Below are 22385 nucleotides of genomic sequence, written 5' to 3' on the forward strand. Positions count from 1 at the left end.
CAATGCTTTTTTGAGTTTCTTACTGTCCCTCTCTCCCTCCAATCCTCACCTCAGTTATGTAGTCATTACCATCCTTCCCACAGATGGCTTTGATGGCACAGATATCCAGTCCTGCAAAGATCTCTGAACAGGTATCAACCCACAGTTTATACCTGTCCCAAAGAGAAGAGCACATGTTTACTGGATTAGAACTGTCAAACGTATAATCTGTTCACAGAAATTACAATGTTAAAAACTGGGCTACAACATTCAGTTGCAAATGAGATAAAGTTGGATCAATATTAACCCAAAGCAACATGTGAATGTACAAGAGCAGTTGTTTTTTCCACAGTGTCAGATTCAAAGTATCTGCATTGTACTCTGTTAGTATCTGTCACAGATTTAGGGACCTTTGCTAATTTTAATGGATTTTGATTTAGTTTTCGCAAAAAGGTGATTTATGATTGAGAACCCTGACTTTGAGAAAGACTGGTTGATACTTCCTGATTATGTGGGAGCGGAAAGTTGTTTGTTCAGACACTGGATGTAAAAGGAAAATAACTGCTTTGCTACTGTTGAGCCATTTAGCTGCATGCATTATGTATTATCAATAACTATGCACGCTTAGAGAAAATAGTTATAATCCAGATTTTAGCAACGAACCATCCGCAACTAATTGTGTCAAATATACCCATTAGAAAATGGATTCACAAATATCAGCTGATTTCTAAACATGTTTACTCATGTGAACTGCTTTCGTCTGAATAGATCTGTGACTGTGACATAACAAAATGACAACGTGTGTGACACCAGGGCAGCCTGAGCTTCACTCATGTGGAAGCGTTGCTCACTTGTCAGTCATGGCTACTTGTTCCAACATGGCAGATCCGGTGTTGCTCTTCCAATTACCAGAGATGGATGTTCGCCTGGAAAAGGAGAGGAAATTGGGCATTAAATTATTGCAGACCTTCATCAGTTTGTAGGAATTATAACTACAGGAAAATTAACTCAGACAGAACTTGACACCCTTGTAGCAGCAGGGTTACGGTTTTAGCGTTTATTTTGTGTCAAATGCCTGTGTGGTCTGAAAACAAGCACAGGCTGATTAGCATCCTGGAAAATAGGCCAGTTACCACATGGTGTCTGTTTTACAGTGAGTGCACACAACAAACAACAAATACAGGGTGACACACAACAAAAATCAGGAAAAGAAAAAGAACAGACATATTAAACAGCAAACGTTTCAATTCAGGTTGTTATAGGTTCCTGCTCTGTAAAAGGAAATGTCTTCTCTGTTACCCAATAAATTAAACCCAATGTTTTTCCCTGAATGCAGCTAAGTAAAATAAAGAGTAACACACTTACATGTATGCTTTGTAGTCAGTGCCGATTTTCTGGACCCTGATGTCGTACTTGGCGTCTATGAATGGCTCTGTGGTGCAGTAGGTCTGAGTGATGGCCACCACACTCGCAATGTCCTGGAAATCACTCACATTGTCCACTTTGACCTACGGAGGAAAAATACAAGTGGAAACTTTGTTTATTCAAAGTAGAGGTCGGTATACTGGTAATTAATTCCTGTAAAAGGTTTGTCTTCTGATGTTGCCCAATAAAACCAGAGGTATAAAAAGAAGTTTCATGATATATTTAAATTCCGGGATCATTATTTAGTATTTGTATTTTTTTGGCGGTGCAGTGGCACTGTTGCCTCACAGGAAGGAAATTCAAGGAAGTTCTAGATTCCGCTAAGGGGTATGCAACAGCAGCAAAAAGCTGATAATGTGTGATATTTACATCTGAGGTAAAAAAACCGGTAAAGATTAGATAGAGTCTGAAAAAAAATCCCAAAAAGAACAGGGTGTTAAAAGGACCCAGTTAGACGTAGAGAAAAGACAATAACCTAATATCCGAGAGTTTCAGAGGAATGATGTGTGGTGGATCAATGAGGTGGGATAGAAAGAGGATAAACACATCACACTCATTTCAAACGGAAAAAATATGAACACAGTTCCCAGTCGATAACAGCAGAAAGAGAGGAGAAAAAGTGTACTGAGGGGGAAAATAAGGAAGATGTGCTGCAGCCATAAAAGGGAAAAAACAAAGACATAAAGTAGAATTAGAGTATAGTGCTGGTGTATGTGAGAGAGAGAATTACACAGTGCACTCAACGTGGGCCCAGATGTGCTGGTGCTTATTCAACTACCTCTGGGCACACAGAGAGATTTTAAACCACTTTCAAACATTAATTTGTCAAATGATGCAATGGTCTAATGGGTCCACTCCACTCCACCATGTGGCTACTTTCTCCTAATTTCAAGTCAAACTTTTCATGTGCTTTTACATTCCAACAGCTTGGCATTATAAGCTAGTATAATAACTCTTCTTCCCCTTTGTACATCACAACCAGAACCACGATGAACATTGATGGAGGATTGTTTGTAAAGGAATCAACATTACCTTTCCCATTCCAGAGTGGGCGTGTCCAATCTTCACCACCACTGGGAAGCTTGGTGTTGAAATCTGAAACGAAACGGGATAAATGATGATAAATGAAGATGAAGAATACTGAATGACAACAGATGTTATCCATTAATCTACCGCAGGCCTTTAAGTGAACGACTCCATCTCCACTGTTCACAGATGTATGGAGATAATGAAGCCTTAATGCCCTGGAGCTCTTAACACTGCCATATATAATTATTTGAGAAGTAAGCCATTTTATGCAGAAAGCATATTAACAGAGAAAAAATTAATTTGAACAAACAACCGAATCAAGGAAACTTATATAGACACATGAGATAAACCTGTCGAAGTAATATAAATGAATACAGCTTGATCAATTATGACGTTGATATCAATATTTGATATATCAAAAAACTCAGTATTAACATAGATGGAGGGATCCTAGAAATTAGTTTTTTGTTTTCCACAATTATCCTCTGGGAACCACGAATGTCTGTCTAAATGTTGATCCGATACCCTGCTTAGAGGTTAGGATACATTTACAGGATATGACCTGCTGGTGGCACTAGAGAGAAAGTCAGTGACTAGGATTCATCCTCTAAGTATGTTTATGTTAATGTCCTTGATTTAAACAAATATCTCAAAAGTCATTGATAAATGTCAGTCGGGAATACTACTAGAGATCCGCAACTACCTCAAACATCTAAAAATGTTATACGTGACTCTTTGCCTCCACACAATAACAAACTATCTTTATATAATCTGTGGAAAAACACATTTGATTATAGTGTGGAGTCATTTAGTTAAGATTGGAAAAGTGGTTTCCCACCAACACAGCAAATTCTTGTCCTCAACAGTAACTTTTTTACCCATTCGCATTAACTTAGATTTTGTTGTTTACAAATCCAGTAAAACTAGTTATTGCATTTTCAAAACATCCATGAGTGAGTCTGGCAGCAACAGCAGCCTCTGGGAGGAGAGGGAGGACATCAAAAGACGGAAAAGAAGAAGAGGCAAAGGATGGTAGTTTTCTTTTCTGTGTTTGAGGAGGCTGTCCCTAAAGTGTGCATAAGAGGCTCCCTGTGTGCGACCCTCTCAGCATTCAGGACCAGAGAGTGAGGGGATCCGACTATTGTAAGTTTCTCTGTGTGTTGTCTGCAGCGAGAGAGAGAGAGAGAGAGAGAGAGAGAGCGAGAGAGAGAGAGAGAGAGAGAGAAGCAGCAACCTTCCCTTCAAGTAACTTGCTCCAGCAGCTCTAATTCAGAGGTGTATTTTAAACTTATGACAACATTTCTATCCACAGCCGCACTTCAACTCTACAGTCTCATCTGCACCCCCCCCTCCCTCCTCCCTTTGCTGACTGCCTGCTGATTTGCTTCCCCGGGGGAACTTGACGGGATCAGAAGAGGCGGCCGAGCGTCCATCGACTTGTGGAGCAGACACAGGTTTGCCAGAGTCGTCATGGCTGTGTCCCAAGAGCGGATTGTGTGTCTGGGGCTCTGGGTGCTCCTTTTGCTCGGTGCAGGAATGGAGGTAGCAGTGGAGGGATGTAGCTGCCACCCAGCACACCCACAGCAGCTATTCTGCAGCGCTGAGATCGGTAAGTTATTGACTGGAGATCAGTGCAGTTGGTTTAAAATCTACAAGCTGCTGCCTTCAATAAAACTAGGAAAGTGATTTTAAGTTCCTCAGACTGTAAATTTACTCCCCAAATAGGGAGGAGCTGGCCTCCCTCTGAACTAACTGATTGCTCAATTGGCTTATTGATCAACTTAATGAGAATACATTCCATTCTTAAGAGTAAATCTGCTGATACAGAACTAATCGATAGAGCTCCAAGGCGAAGCTCACAGCAGTTGATTTATTGTTGTGGCTTTTTCCAGCTTTATTAAAAGAAAATATCAATTGTACACAGAACGATTCCAGAGTCAATGTTATTAAAGCATTATATAGGATGATTGTGTAGTGAGTAGTGTGGAGCATGGGCAATTAGTGGAATTATTATTGATTAATATTAGTTATAATAAGTTATTTTTTTCCAGTGAGTCAAAAGAAGAAAAACAGATGCACCCTTGTTTCTTTTTATCTTTTATTTATCATTCTATGTGATAAGAGGGCAGCCCAACTCTCTGTTTTTTGTGGTTATGTATTTCAGTCGTCTTGCTCTCAATCACATAAAAACAAACCATAGAAACCAGACAGCACTGTGTGGGCCCGGCCTACTTTCTATCTGTCTGTGTGTCGAGCTGTCTGCCTGTCTCTCTGTCCGACACCCCCCGTCTTCCTCTTCTGTCTTGCCTCAGCAGAGGCCAAAACCAACACTCTGCTCTGACTTTGAGTACTTGGCTCCAGACTGTGGAAAGCTGGAGTATGTGCTCCTGTCAAAGGTTATACTCCAGCAGAGGAGAGCGAGGGAGAGAAAGTAGAGGAAGAATAGTCTTGTTTTCTAATTGGTCTGAATGTGAATCCAGGTTTAGAGAAGGGTCAGCTGCTTCAAAGTGCTTTGAAATTATGTGCCTCAAAAAATTGTCAGTATGAAATGGAGGCTGAGGCCTGTTTTCAAAACCTCCATAACGCCAATTAGATCTGGGTTATGGGAACACAATGGGAGTTGGACTATTTGGGGCAATGTTTTTAGGACAGAGTTTCGCATATGGAGTGTGTCATCCATGAGTGAGATATAAGAGTGATTATTCTGTTTTGCTAGTAAGTTTTGGTTTCATGTTGCAATCTAGGGAGCACACTCAAGAATTCGGTATGACATGTGTCCTATGGTTATCAGCTTTGTGGGCTACTTGACATTGATTGGTTTGTAGATGGCTCGCTTTTGTCCTTTTGTATGAAGAAAATGTATGAACCGGTTACTTTTATTAATCACATTGCCACTGTAACATCATTATGGTACTTGACACCAGTTTTAATGAGCCGAATGAACATCCTCATCGTTCAAACATTACATTGTTGGAGGCGAAGACTGAAAGCAAACCTGCGGGCCTGTGCAACTCAGTTTATAGAGAGACCAGTAAAGCTTGTGCTTTTTCTAATTACCTCTAGAGTTTAATGCTGTTTCAACTTCCTGCCATTAGTCCAAAAGTCCAAAACCCTGTTTTCACTCAACAAACAAACTGAACCATGGTTCAGTTTAATCCAGACCAAGACCACCTATTTTGGCCAGATACAATTTTGGTAGTTTGGTCTCGCCTGTGGTACGAGGCACATTTCACATCGTTTGCTTTGGTTCAGCCTGAATCAAAAAGTCAGAAAATCCTGACCAAACAAGGTCGGTGTTTATGACCATAATTATTTTGGTCTGAAGGCATAAAAGAGTCACACATTATACTCCATCATGAAGCCAACATTCAAAATTATGCATTTTACATGGTGAGCCATATTTTTTTCTGTTTGAAGCTCTGCACCAAAACAAAATTGGTTCTAATTGCTATCCAATTATAGCAGTGCAACCAGGCTGGTAAAGTGGTCTGTATTTCTATGGCATGCGGAATGGGGAACACTGGGATCGAACCACTGACCTTCTGGTTAGAAGACGACTGCTCATCACCTGAGCCACAGCTCACAAGTTGGCGATTTCTCTATGGGTTGAGGCAGTGACAATGAGGCTGTAGTAAGACCAATACTTGGTAATCTAAGAGTTAATCCTTTCCCCAACCAGAAATATGGATGCGAGAAGAATCGTCTGCGTAAGCCTGCAAATGTGAGCACATTTAACTAATGAGCTAACTATCTACAGTAATAACGCTAACATACTTCCAAAGCCATGAAGCAAAGAATTAACAAGGTCAATATTATTGTTTGGTAACAGGTATAGATGTTCCAGTTCCATTTTCTCCTTCCTGATACCAATTCCAATACCTGGAATTTGAGTGTTGTAACTGGCAATATTAGTTAACGTTTCGAAACGGAAGTTTTGCATAGGCTACACGTTGCCGCTCTAATTGTGGGACTTTCCAGCGTGAAATAGTTCGAACGGCCTCTAGCTCTGGCTAACGCTACACAACTGAAATCACTTCTTTTTGGTCAATATGAAATGCAACCCACCACGTTTATATTACACATCTATTGATTGTTTTTTAAAATGAGTCAAACAGACAAAGAGTTTTAAACCTTTTCTCTAAGCAGGAGGTAAGATAAAGTATGCTAACAGCAGGTGACAAGATCACTGGATCTTAGCTGCTTCTGTTTACCTCTGTGTGAAATCGATAACTCATCTTTCAAAGGCTACATATGTTTTCATATAGTAAATCGCCCATAAATATACATGTATTGTAAATTGCATATGTCCTGTGCAAGGACAGAAATCTAGATAGGTGTAGCAAGAGTAACTCAGTAGGAGCAGGGTTTGGCACAAGGTCAATTGACCACATGTTCTTTTGTAATCAGGTCCCATTTCCTCTGGTCTGTTTGGGGCCTTGTCCCCATTTTTAGATTTATATGTTCGAGTGCTGTTTTCACAAACGTCAGGGATCCCCTTTTATGTAGGATGCAATTTCCTGAACCCATAAATAACAAAAAGGGAAAATGCCTCATTTACAATAAGTGTTAATAGTTAAACTGTCCTGGTTGTGTTATAAGGATAGACTGGTGGTGGCCTTTAGTTGACCTGACAGTGTTGTTGACAGAGTTGCTGAACCCTTTGAATAAAGCTGTACATCTGACTAATATCCCATCTGGAGAAACCTTGGCTGAATCCCTCTCCATGTTCGTGTATTTTAGATTGTGTGTAGGTGTGTGTGTGTGTGTGTGTGTGTGTGTGTTGGACAGAGGCCAAGCCATGCCAACACAGCCTAATCCATCTCTCTCTCTTTCTTTCCCTCGTTCTCCCTACTTCATTTCCATGTCTATAGGCTTGGTCTAATGGGCTGCATACTAACAATATCAGAGTGAAAGCCCACTGACAGTCCAGCTTTGTGAGCATGACAAGGGTGCCGATTCATGTGGGAGGGGGGAAGTTACTTACTACATCAGTTCTCATGGTACAAGTTTGCAATATTTCCTGGGTTATGTGGCCGTGAGACGGATGCACGGACACTTTCCCTCTGCAGGCTCGCCTGTCCTGATTCCTGCTTGTGACACAGCTGCAGCAGTTGAATCGAGTGGGTAAACTAGCCTTGTCCGGTTCAGAGGATGTCGAGGTGGGGGGTACATATTTCAGAGAGTCTGGGACAAAAGAACCAATCGTCCGCTTGGAAAAAAAAACAAGTTCTACAGTTAAATTGTTGCACCTCACCGATAAGTGATGTCAAAATTGTCCATACAGTATAATGTGCTGAACATGACCCAACCCAGATTTTGTTTATTTTTATTTGGCAAGAGCAGATATTGTATTGATAAATGATTAAAAGCACTTATCTGCTTTAATAAAGAATGACTGTACTTTTCTTGGCTAATTGGCTACTGCAACTTCTTTCCTCCCACAAGTTGCAATGATGTATGGCCAAAGCCCAGACTGCCCACGATTTGATCATTTCAAAAAGCACTGCTATGGCTTTGGGTAATACTCGTCATAAATAGGCCACATAAACCCATTATTCAGACTTAAGTGGGGCAGCTAATTTAACTTAATCTACCTAAACATGTTTCTCCTTGATGATCTGAACAAGCAGGGCAAAGATGGTACTATGATCATGGGTACAGTGAAGTTTTCCTGTATATTTAACATCATAGTCTTATTGAGTGATATAATAGCTGATTAAGTGGGTTAACTGATGTGAATGTACTGTCTGGCAGTTACCCTATGAAAACACTTTCAACCAGCAGCAGAAGAAGTAATGAGATATTTAAAAAATACTGCGATTGACATAAATAAAATCACCCATCAAGATGGCTTAGACGTATCATTCGTCAAAGCTAACAGTCTTCTTCTTCTGGCTTTAGTGTGTTCACTAGACAGCTATCGATTTTCTATATCAGAAAATAAATCCAGCGTATTAGCAGAAAAGTACATGGAATATGAAAACATGGGCTAGAAAGAAGCGTGGATGTATTTCAAGGTTGTAATTCGGCGGCCTATTACACTAGAGCAATGTTTGGAATGGAACCATGCATTTGTTTGTTGGTTGGTTAGTTTGTTTGTGATCAAGATTAGACAAAAGCAACTGAACCGATTTGCACAAACCTTGGAGGACAGATGAGGCTGTTTGAAGAGAATAATTTGTGGATCTTGATTTTTTTTCAAAGGCACATTTAGGCCACTGATATCCATGAGTTTGTGAAATATGATGCAACTTGATTGAATTGGGCCTTGGAAGTAAATGTTCTACTGAGTGCTATTGAAGCTCTTTGCCTGGATTATTCAGGTCACAGCTACAAGTGTGTGGGCGAGTATAAAAGTAAATGTTCCCTTACAAGGTCTGACCATGTCAAATGCATTACAAGGTATTATAGAGGATCTATGTGCTAATTACACTTTAAATGCACTTTTTATAAGCCCCCATTTTAAGAAGTCTGGCCTTTGTATTGTCTTTGTTTCGCCTCCAATTGATTTTTTAAAGATTCAGGATGTTTTCTACTTCACCTCATATGAACTACACGAATTCACTCAAGTTCGCATTCACTTTCTGTCTGTGCGTTTGTGTGGAGTCCTGCCTTTCCGTCTTGCTGCATGTACAACAAACAAAAGAGGTATTTTTTCTCCTGAAACCGATTTCACAGAACAAGCCAAGCTCCTCCTCCTCTGACCAGCAGACAAAACTGCGATGAAGTTATGTGATGAGCTAGGAGCAAAAACAAGGGGGTGGTTTTCTTAGCTGTATGAGAGAGAGAGCGGGTTAGGAGGGGTGCTGGGTCACACTTTCTCTCCCTCTCGTTAATCCTGTAGCTTTCCCTTCTCGTTCAAGATTTTACCAAGGTCACTGGCAGAATGTTTGCCTCTCTGTTTCCTCTAATCTCTCCGTCTTTCTGCATCTCACTCTGGTAACTCAACAGGCAACTGTTTTCTCCCTTCCAGACTTATGTGGAAGGAAAGAAATGGCAAATATATACCAGTGTTAAGTGATATTCTTTACATCCAGTTTACTAGAAAGACAAATTGAAATTGAATGGCTCTCCAGGTCAACACATCATACTAATCAACACATTTTAGCATATTCAATATAACCCTGTATGAACTAAAAACTTGAACTTGAAATCTCTTCAGTGAAAAGCCCATAAATATTGTACATTCATATTCTGCCATTATGCCGTTGCTCTTCAGAGGATCACATGCAGCTATAGCTGTGATCTTGATTATGTTTGAGTTATTGAGCTGCAACAGTGTTTTTTACTACAGTGTAGTTTAAAGGAAATGTTTTACTGTGGAATTACTTTGTCAGTTGACAGAAAAAGTAATGCAGATGTAAAACTGTGGAAATTGTATTTGTTTGTGGGAAGGAAATTTCTAGCAGTCTATAATAATGAAGTTTGATTTGGCACAGTGTGGACTGCTGCATGTTGTGGTCTGGATGAGTAGAACCTGTAATGTTTGTAATTTTATGATTATTATGAATATTTTCTCTCTAAATGAGATGGTGTTACTTTCCTGTCGAGAACCACAGACCAATTATCCTGCTGCTTTTCTTGTCTATTTGATTTACAGCATGGGATAAAATATTGTGCAGTCACCTCTGTGCCAGATATGGTTTGGCATCAGCGAGCATATCGTGTGAGTGGTGTGTGAGATATACTGTATAAATACATGTGTGTGTGGAGTCAGTTAACGGGAGTGTGCAAGCAAAGGGCTACTTGTTATTCTATGTGGATTTTGATTTTGCTAAGAGGAGAGGGGGGGTGCATCCTGTATCTCTACTGAGAGCGACAGGGACCATCCATCCATCCATCAACCCTCTAATAAAAACTATAGAGAAGAAAAAACTATCAATAAACAAACATAAATCAGGCTGTTTTTATTGTCATTGTCTCCCGATGTAAATCCCCTTTTTGTATTCTCTCTTGTTTGTATTGGACATTAATCCTCGGTTCCTTTTCCTGTTGGCAGTGATAAGGGCAAAGATCTCTGGAGAGAAGATAGTGTCGCCTAGCAACAGCTCCTCACCTTACATGAAGATGATCCAATATGAAATCAAAATGATCAAGGTGAGACCTCTGGGCAGCAGTAAAACATGCAGCTGGTGCAGATGTTTTTTCATCATTTTTAATGTCTGTGCTGTTGTGTATTCGTGTGTGTGGTTAATGTCTTCATTACATTTGTCAGGAGGAAAAGTAGTAAATAAACTCTAACAGATCCCAACTCCTAAAAGCATGAAATATGTATGTGGATTGCAGCATTCAAAAATTAAAAAAGTGTAGTTCAGTTGCTCCACATGTGAACATGACCACCTCCACTTTACCTAATGCTGTAGAAGTTAAGACAAATACAGAATCATTATCTATTTACAAACGCATAAATCTCTTTGTTTTTGGAGTTTATGTCAAACAGTATCTGTTTGACGACTGAGGCATTATGGATCAGTATATTTTGGGGACATTTTTAGTTTTTTACATATTTAGCTGTTGTGGCCCTGTTATTATCAATGCTAACATTGCTGCCACATATTTACTCCATTAATTTTTTATCAGGCCATTGTTGTACATCCCCTTTTTTCATTTCACTCTCTTGTCTCTGGGTGTCTTTGATTTCAGATGTTCAAAGGTTTTGATAAGGCCAAGGATATCCAGTACGTGTACACTCCAGTCTTCTCCTCACTGTGCGGAGTCAAACTGGACTACAACAATAAAGCAGGGTACCTTCTCTCAGGTATAGTTATGAAAGTCAACACAGACTGCGTACAGTGATGTCAAACTAATACATCAGTGTTGTTTTCAGTAAGAATACAGCGCGGCAATGACAGGAAAACCTTGTCCCATATGATTATTTTAAAGCAATAGTTGAAAATGTAAGGACAATTGCTTATTAGCTTTCTTGCTAAGAGTTAGAAGTTTACACTCATGTCTCTATACAGTAACTACAGCTATCAGCCTTAGTCCTGCATAAAAAAAACAGCTGGTCTGGCTAACACAAAGACGGCTATGTATTACATGTGATCATGTTGTGATGTCACCAATCAGGGAGCATGTGGATCGATGGGAGGATTTCTATTGGCCAATGCGACATGGTCGAGTCGTGGGACAACTTATCACTGTCACAGAAGAAGAATCTCAACTACAGATACCAGATGGGCTGTGAATGCAGAGTGAGTAAGGACTGACACCTCATTCGTCAGACATAACTTCATCCATATTTATCTGTCCCTTTCGTCTGTCTCAGAGAAGAGGAAGCATAGCAGCTGAGTTCTTGAAGCACCGAGTTCTTCTCGTCTCTTAAACTTTCTTTTCCATTTTTGCACATAAAAAGGTTTTCATGCGTCTTGTGATCATTTTTTCCCATGGAAATACAAATCTCATTGTATAAAATGTCCTCAGAGACACAAAGATCAAGTCCCCTAACTTCCCCCCCCAACCATTTGCGAACATATAATGAGATGAGAGTGGAATAAATCAAATACTCTTCTTCCCTCAGATCAACACTTGTTATACGGTGCCGTGTGCGTCTACAGGAGAAGACGAGTGCTTGTGGACTGACTGGCTGCTGGATAACAGCCTTAACGGGGAGCAGGCTCGGCAGTACGCCTGCATCCGCCGCTCCGACACGACCTGCAGCTGGTACCGGGGCGGACCCCCGCCTGAGAAAGACTTCTTGGAGATGAGTGACCCCTGACCTGTAGTTTCCCTCCCGTAACGCCTTTCCTGCTTCGTGCTTATGTGGCTCAAATTTGGCGATTTCACTGAATAAAAAAATTGGCAGATTTTTATGTTCAAGGGAGCTTAACTCACTGCCGAGCTTCTGTTAGACGGGATCAGGTGGTTTCTACAGCAGTGCTAGCGAACGTTTTATTATCTGCAGGGGCTTTCAGCAGACCTCTGAGTCATTTTCATGCTCTCACACATTCCACTTCACTTGCTGTTTTCCACAGAATAAGAATATGTGAAGACCTTTCACTGCACATCATTCAACCCAGTGAATCTGCTCTCTAACATCGCTGTGGAGACAGAATAAATAACCTTTACAAAAGAAAAAAATCAAGGACCTCATATTTTTGCATGCATAACTTAGAAAGAGTTAAATAGTAATCTTAGCTATATTTTCTTAAAGAGGTATAGGGAAGGTGGACAATTACAGTAAAAAAAAAGTAGAGGAAAAATAGATATCAACTTCTGCCACAACCCTGCATAGCAAAGTCATCAGAACGTCTGTGCACACATTTTTGCAGGCAGAGCACTGCCACCTTCTCTGGTGTGGAATGTTTACCTTTATATCGAAATAACTGTCCCAGGCAAATGAAAATCTACTGTATTTACAACAAGGCAACACCTGAAGTCCAGAAATATACATTATACATGACCATCATTATCATACATCTAAATCACAACAGTTTGAACTGTCAAATTTCTGAGACTGTAAATATTGTATTTCAGTGAAAATTAACGTTTTAAAGGCTAACCGGATCTTGTCTTATAGCGTGTAGAGGTTTTTATCTTGTGTGTGTGTTTAGTTTCCTTGGTTAAACTCCATTACTATTTCCTGTGCCAAAAAATCTAATCCAGCGCCATAACAACAGCACTGCCCCCTGTAGAAGCCACACCCCGTCTCCTTAAAGGAAGTGATGAAACCGGACAGGGTTCAATTCATGATTTTAAATTAATGATTTTTGTAAGTGGGTTCTCCTCAAGCTTCAAGTTCAAGAACAGATTGTAAAAACCTTGGCGTAAGATATGAACCAACAGGAGGAGAAATAAATTAGTTAATGATGAACAGGGATGCAAACAACTCAGGGACAGGTGGTTCGCAAAACCTCTTTAATGAGGAAACTACATTGATCAAAAAACTCTACTCAGCTGTCAGGACCTCACATCACGCAGTTGCTTATTCTCGTCTTGCTGGACATACACCCGCTCTCTCCCTGCTCTGTCTGTACGGAACTATTTGTTGTTATTAACGTTACAATTCGATCACAACATAACCTGAGCTCCTTCCAATTAGCCCCTGATCGTTCTATTTTTCTGTGTATGCTAAAACAATATAACTGATATATAGCTGACTATAGCTGATAGTTAACTGAACAATTTGCTTCAGGGTTTTGTTTTGGCACACGAGACAAATTCATGATACAAGAGAGTGAACAATTATCTAAAAGGGACCAAAGTTACTTGTGATGTAGTTTAACTGAACGCTTGTTACAGTAGCCTCATTATGTCTCTTTAGAAGCGGGCAAATGTCAATGTGACTGAGAAGGACACAAGCTGACCTGGAAATACCTTGTGACAGTTTCTGTTTAATAGATGTGGTTAAATGTCATATCTAAGTCCTGTCCTAATTGGTCCAACAGGAGTTGCAACAGCTGTTAAGAGCAAGAACACATTCATTTTTTATTCACTCCCCTCGTCTCCCACCTGTCTCCCTTTCTTCCCCTGATGAGTTTGCATCCCCGGATTTAAGACAATATTTAATATAAAGACTCAATGTCCCAAATCTGAATTGACCCCTGTCTTGTTACTGGATTACTTTGCTGAAGTCATACAGATTAAACACTTATTTTTTTCATGCATTAGCAGGGAAAATTATAAAGATCCTATTCGGGTCATTTTGAACAATAAAATAGTTTCATTCCAATGCAGTAATTTGTCATATTTGGAAATGTGTTAATTAAATATAGATAATGAATTACAATTGTATGGCTTTAGCAAAGAGCTATCAAACTATTTCATGTTTGTTTTATACTGAACAAATTGTTTTGGTTTGTATTTATGTGTCTGTTTCTGTCTGAATAGAGTTTTTTTTATTTCCATGTACCAAAAAAGATTGTATATAAAATGTCTCAATGGATGAAAGTGTCACCGACTCTTTATTTATTTTCTTCATTTACCAAAATGTTAGAACAGACTCTACATAACTGAAAGTTGACATTAACATTTAAATTTGTTTTAAAAGTTATAGAAGAGTAGTCACTGCAGTAGCCTTATGTATGTATATATATATGTTGTATGAAATAGTAGCTACTATTTATTCTTCTTTAACAAACACACCTGATAAATGATTTTCTTACCATGTCTTTGTAGTTGGGGTAGAAGGTCTGATCAATGAGAGGGAACTTATCCGAACCCAACCTCTTCTGATTATTGATCAAATGAGAAAACTGGAGGAAACCAGATCCAAGAGAGAGAAGCAGAAGGGAATCAACTTCAAATCAGACATGATGACACAATGGTTAATGGTCTGAATATATAGAGCTTGTCTAGTCTTGATGACCACTCAAAGCATTTTACTGTACAGTTTAGCCATTTACACACACGTTTAAATTGTGCATCTATGGGCAGCACTTTTTCTATGAGGGGCAATTCGGGGTTCAGCATCTTGCCCAAGGGGAAGTGGGAATTGGCAAAAATGTGACGATTCAATAGTATTGCGATATTTGGGCCACGATTCAATAGTATTGCGATTCTGCGATATATTGCGATACTGCAAGTATTGCGATTCGATTCTGTGATTTATTGCGATTCATGTCCCCCATATTATTCAAAGGCATTACAAAAAATGAGGAAAATAAGACTCACTCAACTCACCTCAAATGTCACATTTAATTCTGTGAACAACATTGTCTTCTACACATTAACTGAAGTGCAAAAACTAAGAAAGGGTAGTGCAAAAACTTTGTCCTTGAACATTCAGGACACAGGACCTTTGTAATTATTTTCTGAATGGAGACCTCTCACGTGAACACTGAGCTCAATCATATAAATAAGAGTAACCTAGAACTTCAATAAAATTGAGACTTGCAAGGTCATGACCCAAAATGTTAAATTCATTTGGGAATATTGGCATTTTTGTTCAGAAAAAGTTGGTCAACATGCTCATATGTTAAAGTGCTCCTCTGGGCCGTTACTATATCTCCTGCAGTGGAGAACATCCTTTCCGCATACACACTAGGTATCTTTTAAACTCTGAAACTCTCCTCGTCATGCTTTGCCAGCCAGGGGCTGTTACATATATAATTGTAAATAAATATTAAAAAAAATATATTAAATATTGCAATACTATGTGCTACAGTATTGATATGATCGCGGGCTCAAAATATCGCGATACTGAACAGAATCTATTTTTTCCCCAACCACTAGATAAAACCGCCGACATTCTGGTTCAAGGACGACCAATCTACCCCTCAGCCACAGCAACATATTACACATTATATAGTTATATAATATAGTAACAACAGGGTAATTTCCATTTAGTAAAAATCACTGCCAATCTGTTGTTATTGTGGAATGGTCCATATGAAAGTGACATCATATTTTGGACATCATCATGTTCCAAATTATCTTGAGTAGAACTGAAAGAAGCTGCCACCTCCATTAAAAGCATCTTCCCACTTCTCCTCAGGCCACAGTCATTAAAGCAGTGTGTGGGTTGTGTCAGTCGTTAATGAGTTTTGCTGGAAATGCTTACGGCCCAGGGCTTGTCGCAGAGATTGTAGATGGAGTCCAGAGAGTTGACCGAGGGGACGCCCGCATACTGCAGGCCGATGATCAAGTTCCTGAAGTCCTCGTTCTGCGCCATGCTGAAGGCGTGTTGACGCACCAAGACGAAGTCGGGCCTGAAGGACCTGGATAGGAGAGATTAAATGAGGCTGAAATAATAAGAAAACCATATTTTCTAGATTGTTTTGTTGAGCATTTCTTTTCACAGTCTGTCTGTCTATCATTTTTGATAAATACAGAGAGTTTTGTATGCAGACGTTAATGACCTGCATTTTTGTGTAGGTGAAAGTGAAAGGATGACATTAAACACAGGTCATGATACAGATACCCAGCTATAAGTGAAAGGTGAAATAAAAACATTTTCCACTTTGGATGCTGCAGCAGTGAGAGAATAGTTAGATAAGTCTACCTGGCCGCATTAAATTACTTAAATTAGAGAATGTCATAAAGACAAAGTAGTGGTCATGTCTCAATTCTTAGAGTGGATAATCATCTGTGAAGGAGTCTTAATAAGATTTCTGTTTTAGTTTGTGAATCCACATGAGGAATACATTTTTTCTTGGATGCTAGACGCTTGAATTTGATGTTAAATGAAGCCTGAAGTTGGTAACTAATGTTTGATTTGTTTGCTTATTATGTGTAATTAAAATGACACAACAATCTACATGATAGTGCTTTGTAATTTATCAATTTGCGAGCATCACTGAGTCAGAGGCAAATCTCAGCAATTTAAAGTATCGTTAATGGAGGAAATTGAATTTAAACACATGCAACCTCCATGCACGTGTTGGTCTGACCTGAACCTCTGCAAGAGTGTAACTATTTCACTTTATCATTTCACATGATGTTTTTCTTATGAAATATCTAAAACATAGAATAAACACTGCTCACAGGTGAAAACTTTAGCTGTTAAGAAAAAACTGGTCATGTTTCCTCTCCTCAGACGATCTTGGATGGTGAATTTCACCTTGTGCTTTTTAAATCAAAAAACAATTGTAAACTGAGATCTTTAATACAATTGAGCAGAGGGTCTTAGGTAAATGTTTGATGAGCCTTCATGTTTTAATGCATCACTAAGTTATACAATGAGCTGATTAATGGTGGGGGACTGATGTGGTGATAATTCACTCAGCACAAAATCTGTGGTTAACAAACAAATTAGTGTCTCTCAGGAGGGATGCTGGTAAAAGTCTGAGTTTGAAGAACCGGTTTCAAAAGTCCTTCAAAAGTTTAGAAGAATGGTTTTAATGCATTTGAGGGGAATTAGTCATAACGTTTATTTTGCATCGTGATGCGCTGCCTTCCCAATATCGAGAGAGGTTTTAACCTAAATGGACAATAAAAACAGAAAAGACGACTGCTTGCTGTGTAGAGGAAGACTCGACTGCAGAGAAGAGCCATGGCACATATGTCCATGACAAGAAGTAACAACATGGAAGAAAATAAAGAATGTCGATAACGTTGAGTACAATTTAGAGCCTGTACTTTTATATTTTAAATTGAGTAAAGAGGTGGAATAAATACATTTACTTTTACTTCAGTCAATTTTGACACAAGCATCTGTACTTCTGTAAAGAATGTGTCAACTTTTGTGTCAATTCCAATTTCCTACCACCAGTGTTTCTTAAAGCATGACCGCAGACAATCTATAACCTTAACCATGTGGTTATTGTCAATGTAATCACCTGTAACCTTAGAAAAGTAGTCAGCAGTAATTTTTGCCAGGGGTGTTCCAACCCAAACCACAAGGTTTTCTCATCTTTAACAAAGAACCATTCTTAATCCATAACTTTAAGATAGTCCTATTGGGCTAATTATGGTGTGTGTTGTGCCAGTAAACAACAGGTTGTACATTTGCCACTTTTAATAATAACAAGGCTCTTAATCTGTGCTGATACACACAATTCGAGATTGAAGTTATTGCCCACTCTTAGTTGGAGCGAGGGACTGGGTGGGGACTGGGTGAGGACTGGGTGGGGACTGGGTGAGGACTGGGTGAGGGACTGGGTGAGGACTGGAAGGCGGCTGGATGGGAACTGAAATCAGACATTCGACAACATGGCATGAATGTGCCAAACTAAAAAGTAAACTCCTAAAATGTAATAACCAGTTCATTGATTCATGGTTTTTCATAATCTGTCACAATTTTAAAAGGTTTCATGACTTTTTAATGCTTTACTGAGAACAAATATATAAATCTCAAGAGTAAAACACACAAAAAAAACTTGAGCTCAATGAAATGTTGATGGTGATGGGACATAACACCTGTTACTTGCTCTGAATATGCGAGAGCGAGGAGATGTGAAGAAAGACAAGGGGGTGGACGTAGAGAGCGAGAAAAACAGAGTAAAAGAGATGTAGAGATCAGTGAGAGAAAACTCTGGCACAGTGTGACCACCACCGGCTCTATGCTCTGAGAATACTAATCAGAGTCTCGGAGAAGCTAAAAAAGACTCTGGTGGGGAGGACACAGCAATTAATGTGACAATAATCTCTTCATCATTGACAGTAAATTGTAAACATCAGCAGGGTCTTGACTCTTCTCTCAACTGGATACTAAAACCAGTGTTGCCAGCAATTCATCCTAACTGGTTTTCACTTTGCCCTGCGTCAAAGACTAGACATTTGAGGGAGGAAAAAAGTTGAAATGAGACGACTCATGAAGAGACACGAAGTTAGATAACAGAGCTGAACTTTGTGAAGGCTGACATCTCTTTTATTTATTCTTTTTTTTATATATATATATATAGTTTTGCTGCCTCTATAAGATTTAAAAAGGAAGCAAGAAAGAGGGAAAGCTCTATGATCTTTATTTCTTTTGGTTTAATAGATTTCCAGCAGCTAAAATTCACAAAGACTTTGATGATCCAAGACAGTCATCTTAAAATGTGAATAATTACAGAATAAGCCCAGTTATTTGTTGCACGTTTTCTTTTCTCCAACAAATGTCACGAAAAGATGGAACCAACAACTGCTTGTTGATTATTTGACTGATCATGATGTTTTTAAAAACAGAGTTTACAAAGTGCTAATGTAGATCAAGCAAATACTATAAGAGTAGAGCAATAATACGTTTTATCAAACCACAGCTAATAAAATTTACTTATTCTTATTCGCTATTTTTTAGTAAACAATCAGTATTGAAAGATTTGCATTTATGAGTAAGAACGAATTGGTTTGGGGAAAACAGACATAAATGATGAAAAGTACTGAGACAGACACTTTGTTGGTTTCTGTCTTTTCACACAATTAACTGACACTAAAGAAAATAGATAATAATGCTGCGCTTATCCTTTAACAAAACAACAATGCTGCATCCTAGACCTGCTGTATGCTCATGTTAAAGAGGCCTAACTAACACAGGACTTTTTGCACATTTGCATTTCCACATTTTTCAATTTACTTAATGTGTGTTTATATTGATAATTTCTGATTTAATTCTTAATGCATGCACCGATGAGATAAGCAAATGTTGAATACGCAGACAGACAACTCAAAATGTTATGTGCTAGAGCGACTGTATCCCTGTTATGTGCTGATTCTGCCATTTCCATAGAGTATTACAGAAGAAATATAATAATTTTGATGGTTTCCAGCCTCTTCCTCGCCTTTAACACCAAATCCTCTGACTCATCAGGCTCTCACTGCAACATTTACTCAGGGACAAAAAATGTGGAATTTCCACATATTTTGCACTGTAAATATTTCCCATAGTTCATATACAAATATAATTATATAATTCATATAAGAGGAGCTGCAGAGACATTTGAAAAACATGACGTCCTCTTTGGGGTTGAGGTTTACTCAGCAATACACAGACTGCAAAATCACTGCTCTGACGTGAATATTTCTGTCAGCTCCGGTGAGTCAAGGTTTCCCTGACCTCACACTAAGTCAGTGGACAGGGTTGAGTGCATGTTTGTGTGTTTGTGTGTGTGAGCATGTGGACCGGCCCCTCATAAAGCATAATTACAGGCAGAAGATGCTGATACTCAAACTGACGCTGCTGTCCTCATTTCCTGCGGGTTTTGTTTCCTGGTGACAGTAACTGTCTCGAATAATTCAGTCTTTTTATGGGACACCGGTGCCTGTGTGGTTTTGTAGTGTGTCTGGGCGATTGTCTGCTTTACGGTGTATTCACATTTGTGTACGCAGAACTACTGGGCCAGTCTGCGGGTAATCATTGTGGCCACATGTCTCTGTCTCTTTTCCACCAATCGTAGGTTTTAGTAAACAAGTGTTATTCATAATTTTCAAGATTATTCTGTGGATTTTCCCTGTGATCTCATGGAAAAGTCTTTGGATCATCATTTATTGGTGCAAAAACATGGCAGTAAGACTGTAACACTGCGGCGTTGGAAAAAACATTTAAAACTACAACACATGATACAAAAAAAAGGTTGAAATACTTCAAATACAAAATGAGGATCAAATATCCTTGCAAATTAGTGAAATTAATTCCCAAAGCAGGGACATTTTTAAATGTGGGGTTTGTTTAGTGTCAGGAGATGAGGTCCAACTAATGGTGGTGAGGTTAGGTTGTTATTTTTTAGTTGTATTTAAGGATTAATCTCATGACCTACGTCAGGATGTAGGGTTTAAGAAACAGCTATGCTTCTCAATAACACTCTCTGCGTGTACATGTGTGTGTCATGCGTGTGTGGTGCTAACCTGACCACTTTGGTACCGCTCCTGACGACCTGCATGTCCACGTTACAGGTTCCATTTGAGTGCGAGATGAGGTTGACCTCAGAGAACTCGGCCTACGAGGATGGAAAAAGGATGGAGGACAGTTTTATTAGTTACAAACATTAAGTCTTGACATATACACTGATTAAATACTCGGAAATCCCATTAAACAGTAAATGGACCCAAGTGCTTTAAATAAACGACTGTAACAACTCGTATACAAGAGGAAAACCAGATGCTTATATTGTTAGTGCTCATGGTTATTGTGCAAACAAGAGATGTTTAATATGTCAACTCTAATCTATTGTTGCAGACACATCATTTTTTCATTTGAGTCACTTGCACTGGGAGCAAAACAACTAAATAAAATACTGAAAAACTTGTCCAACAAATCCCTTCTGCAGAGGCAACAGAATGAAACGAAGAGAAAGATGTTGATACTGGATACAAATACAATAATTCTTGCATTAACTGGGATAAAAACAAATTAATATCATTGTATAGAAATACCCTATAGTTATTCAGTTACAAAACCATATCGGTCTTTGGTGTGGTTGCAGACTACAGTGAGGATTTCTCTGTGACTCATAGCTGCCGACTCCTGTCTCCACCAGAGACTATTTTTGTTCCTGTGGTGTCTTGTGGTTGTAATTTAACTGTCAACATCTATTAGGTGTGAAACCGTTTGGTGCGAAATCCCAGAGACTTGTCATTTCAAATGCAGTAACTAAAGCTTGATTCATGCTTCTGTGTCGAAGCCACGCCGTAGGAGCGCATGTAGCCAACGCACAGGGCCCAGCATTCAAAGTTGTGCGTAGGTGTCTGTGAGTCGTGCTGAAACGCTAGTGGCGGTAGAAGTCCTATGCTGGTGCTGAGTGTCTTCTGATTTTTGGTCCGCTTATTTACAGGCGTCTCTGTTGACTTCAGACCACTGTTCATTGTTACTGAGTGGATCGTGTTAGAGTTGGAGCTGATAGATATCAAAGAGCAATTACTTTTTATTATAGAACTGCAATGAAGAAAAGAAAGAAGTCGTCTGCGTTCGTTCCTTCAACTCAATTGAAAACTGGCAAAGAGTCTGCCGGAATGGGCAGTTGGGGAAACGGTCTGCTTTTTGTACAAGGGGTGTGTGCATTAATAAGATGTGAATGGGTTTGTTGTTTATTGTTTTTGTTTATTTTTTTTTAAAGCTTGGTACAGGATGATGCAACCCGGGGCTCGTTTAGTTCTTGAAATGAAACTACCCAGTGGACAAATGACTGCACTTGAGGTCTGCATCACCTCAGCGCGTAGTTCAATTTTTGGGGAGGTCCACATCAGGGTCCAGTGTAGGGCTCTGCGTAGGGTACACATCTACATGCAGGCTATAACGTAGCTTCGCAGCATAAATTTTGCTTAAGTGTTAAGTGTTCACCCTGCGTGAAACCTAACAATCACATGCTTACGCCTCTCAGCTGCTTTAAAATGTTTTATCTGGTGATGATACTAGAGGAGAAACATTTAGGGCATCATTAAAGTCATCAAGTAGATTTTGTAATGTGTGGAATTCAACCTCTGGGAACCATGAACATGTTTCCATGTTCACGTTGTCCAACCTCGCCATCCCCAAAGCCGTGATGCTGGCATATCACTGTAACCTTGATATAACGAAGCAGAGTGAAGCATAGTAAGTGGATCTTATATGAAAGCGTTTTATGCAATTTTGCTGAAAATGTGCTCGGCATCAGTGT

At 39.3% G+C, this 22385-nt stretch overlaps 2 protein-coding genes across 2 annotated transcripts in view; one reads left to right on the top strand and one right to left on the bottom strand.

The window, feature by feature from the left end:
* Positions 1-22385, bottom strand: part of syn2b (synapsin IIb) — a 63707-nt gene that overhangs the window by 6873 nt on the left and 34449 nt on the right. The window contains 7 exon segments of the mRNA XM_061070331.1: positions 50-152; positions 831-905; positions 1345-1487; positions 2437-2499; positions 14538-14627; positions 15935-16091; positions 20638-20729. Of these exon segments, the coding sequence (XP_060926314.1) occupies positions 50-152; positions 831-905; positions 1345-1487; positions 2437-2499; positions 14538-14627; positions 15935-16091; positions 20638-20729 (723 nt within the window).
* Positions 3904-12151, top strand: LOC133000515 (metalloproteinase inhibitor 4-like). The gene is made up of 5 exons (XM_061070459.1): positions 3904-4042; positions 10433-10530; positions 11077-11191; positions 11503-11627; positions 11954-12151. Exons 1-5 carry the CDS (start codon positions 3904-3906, stop codon positions 12149-12151), a joined length of 675 nt encoding a protein of 224 aa, XP_060926442.1.

This window comes from Limanda limanda, chromosome 4 (assembly GCF_963576545.1).
Source record: "Limanda limanda chromosome 4, fLimLim1.1, whole genome shotgun sequence".
Lineage (NCBI taxonomy): Eukaryota > Metazoa > Chordata > Actinopteri > Pleuronectiformes > Pleuronectidae > Limanda > Limanda limanda.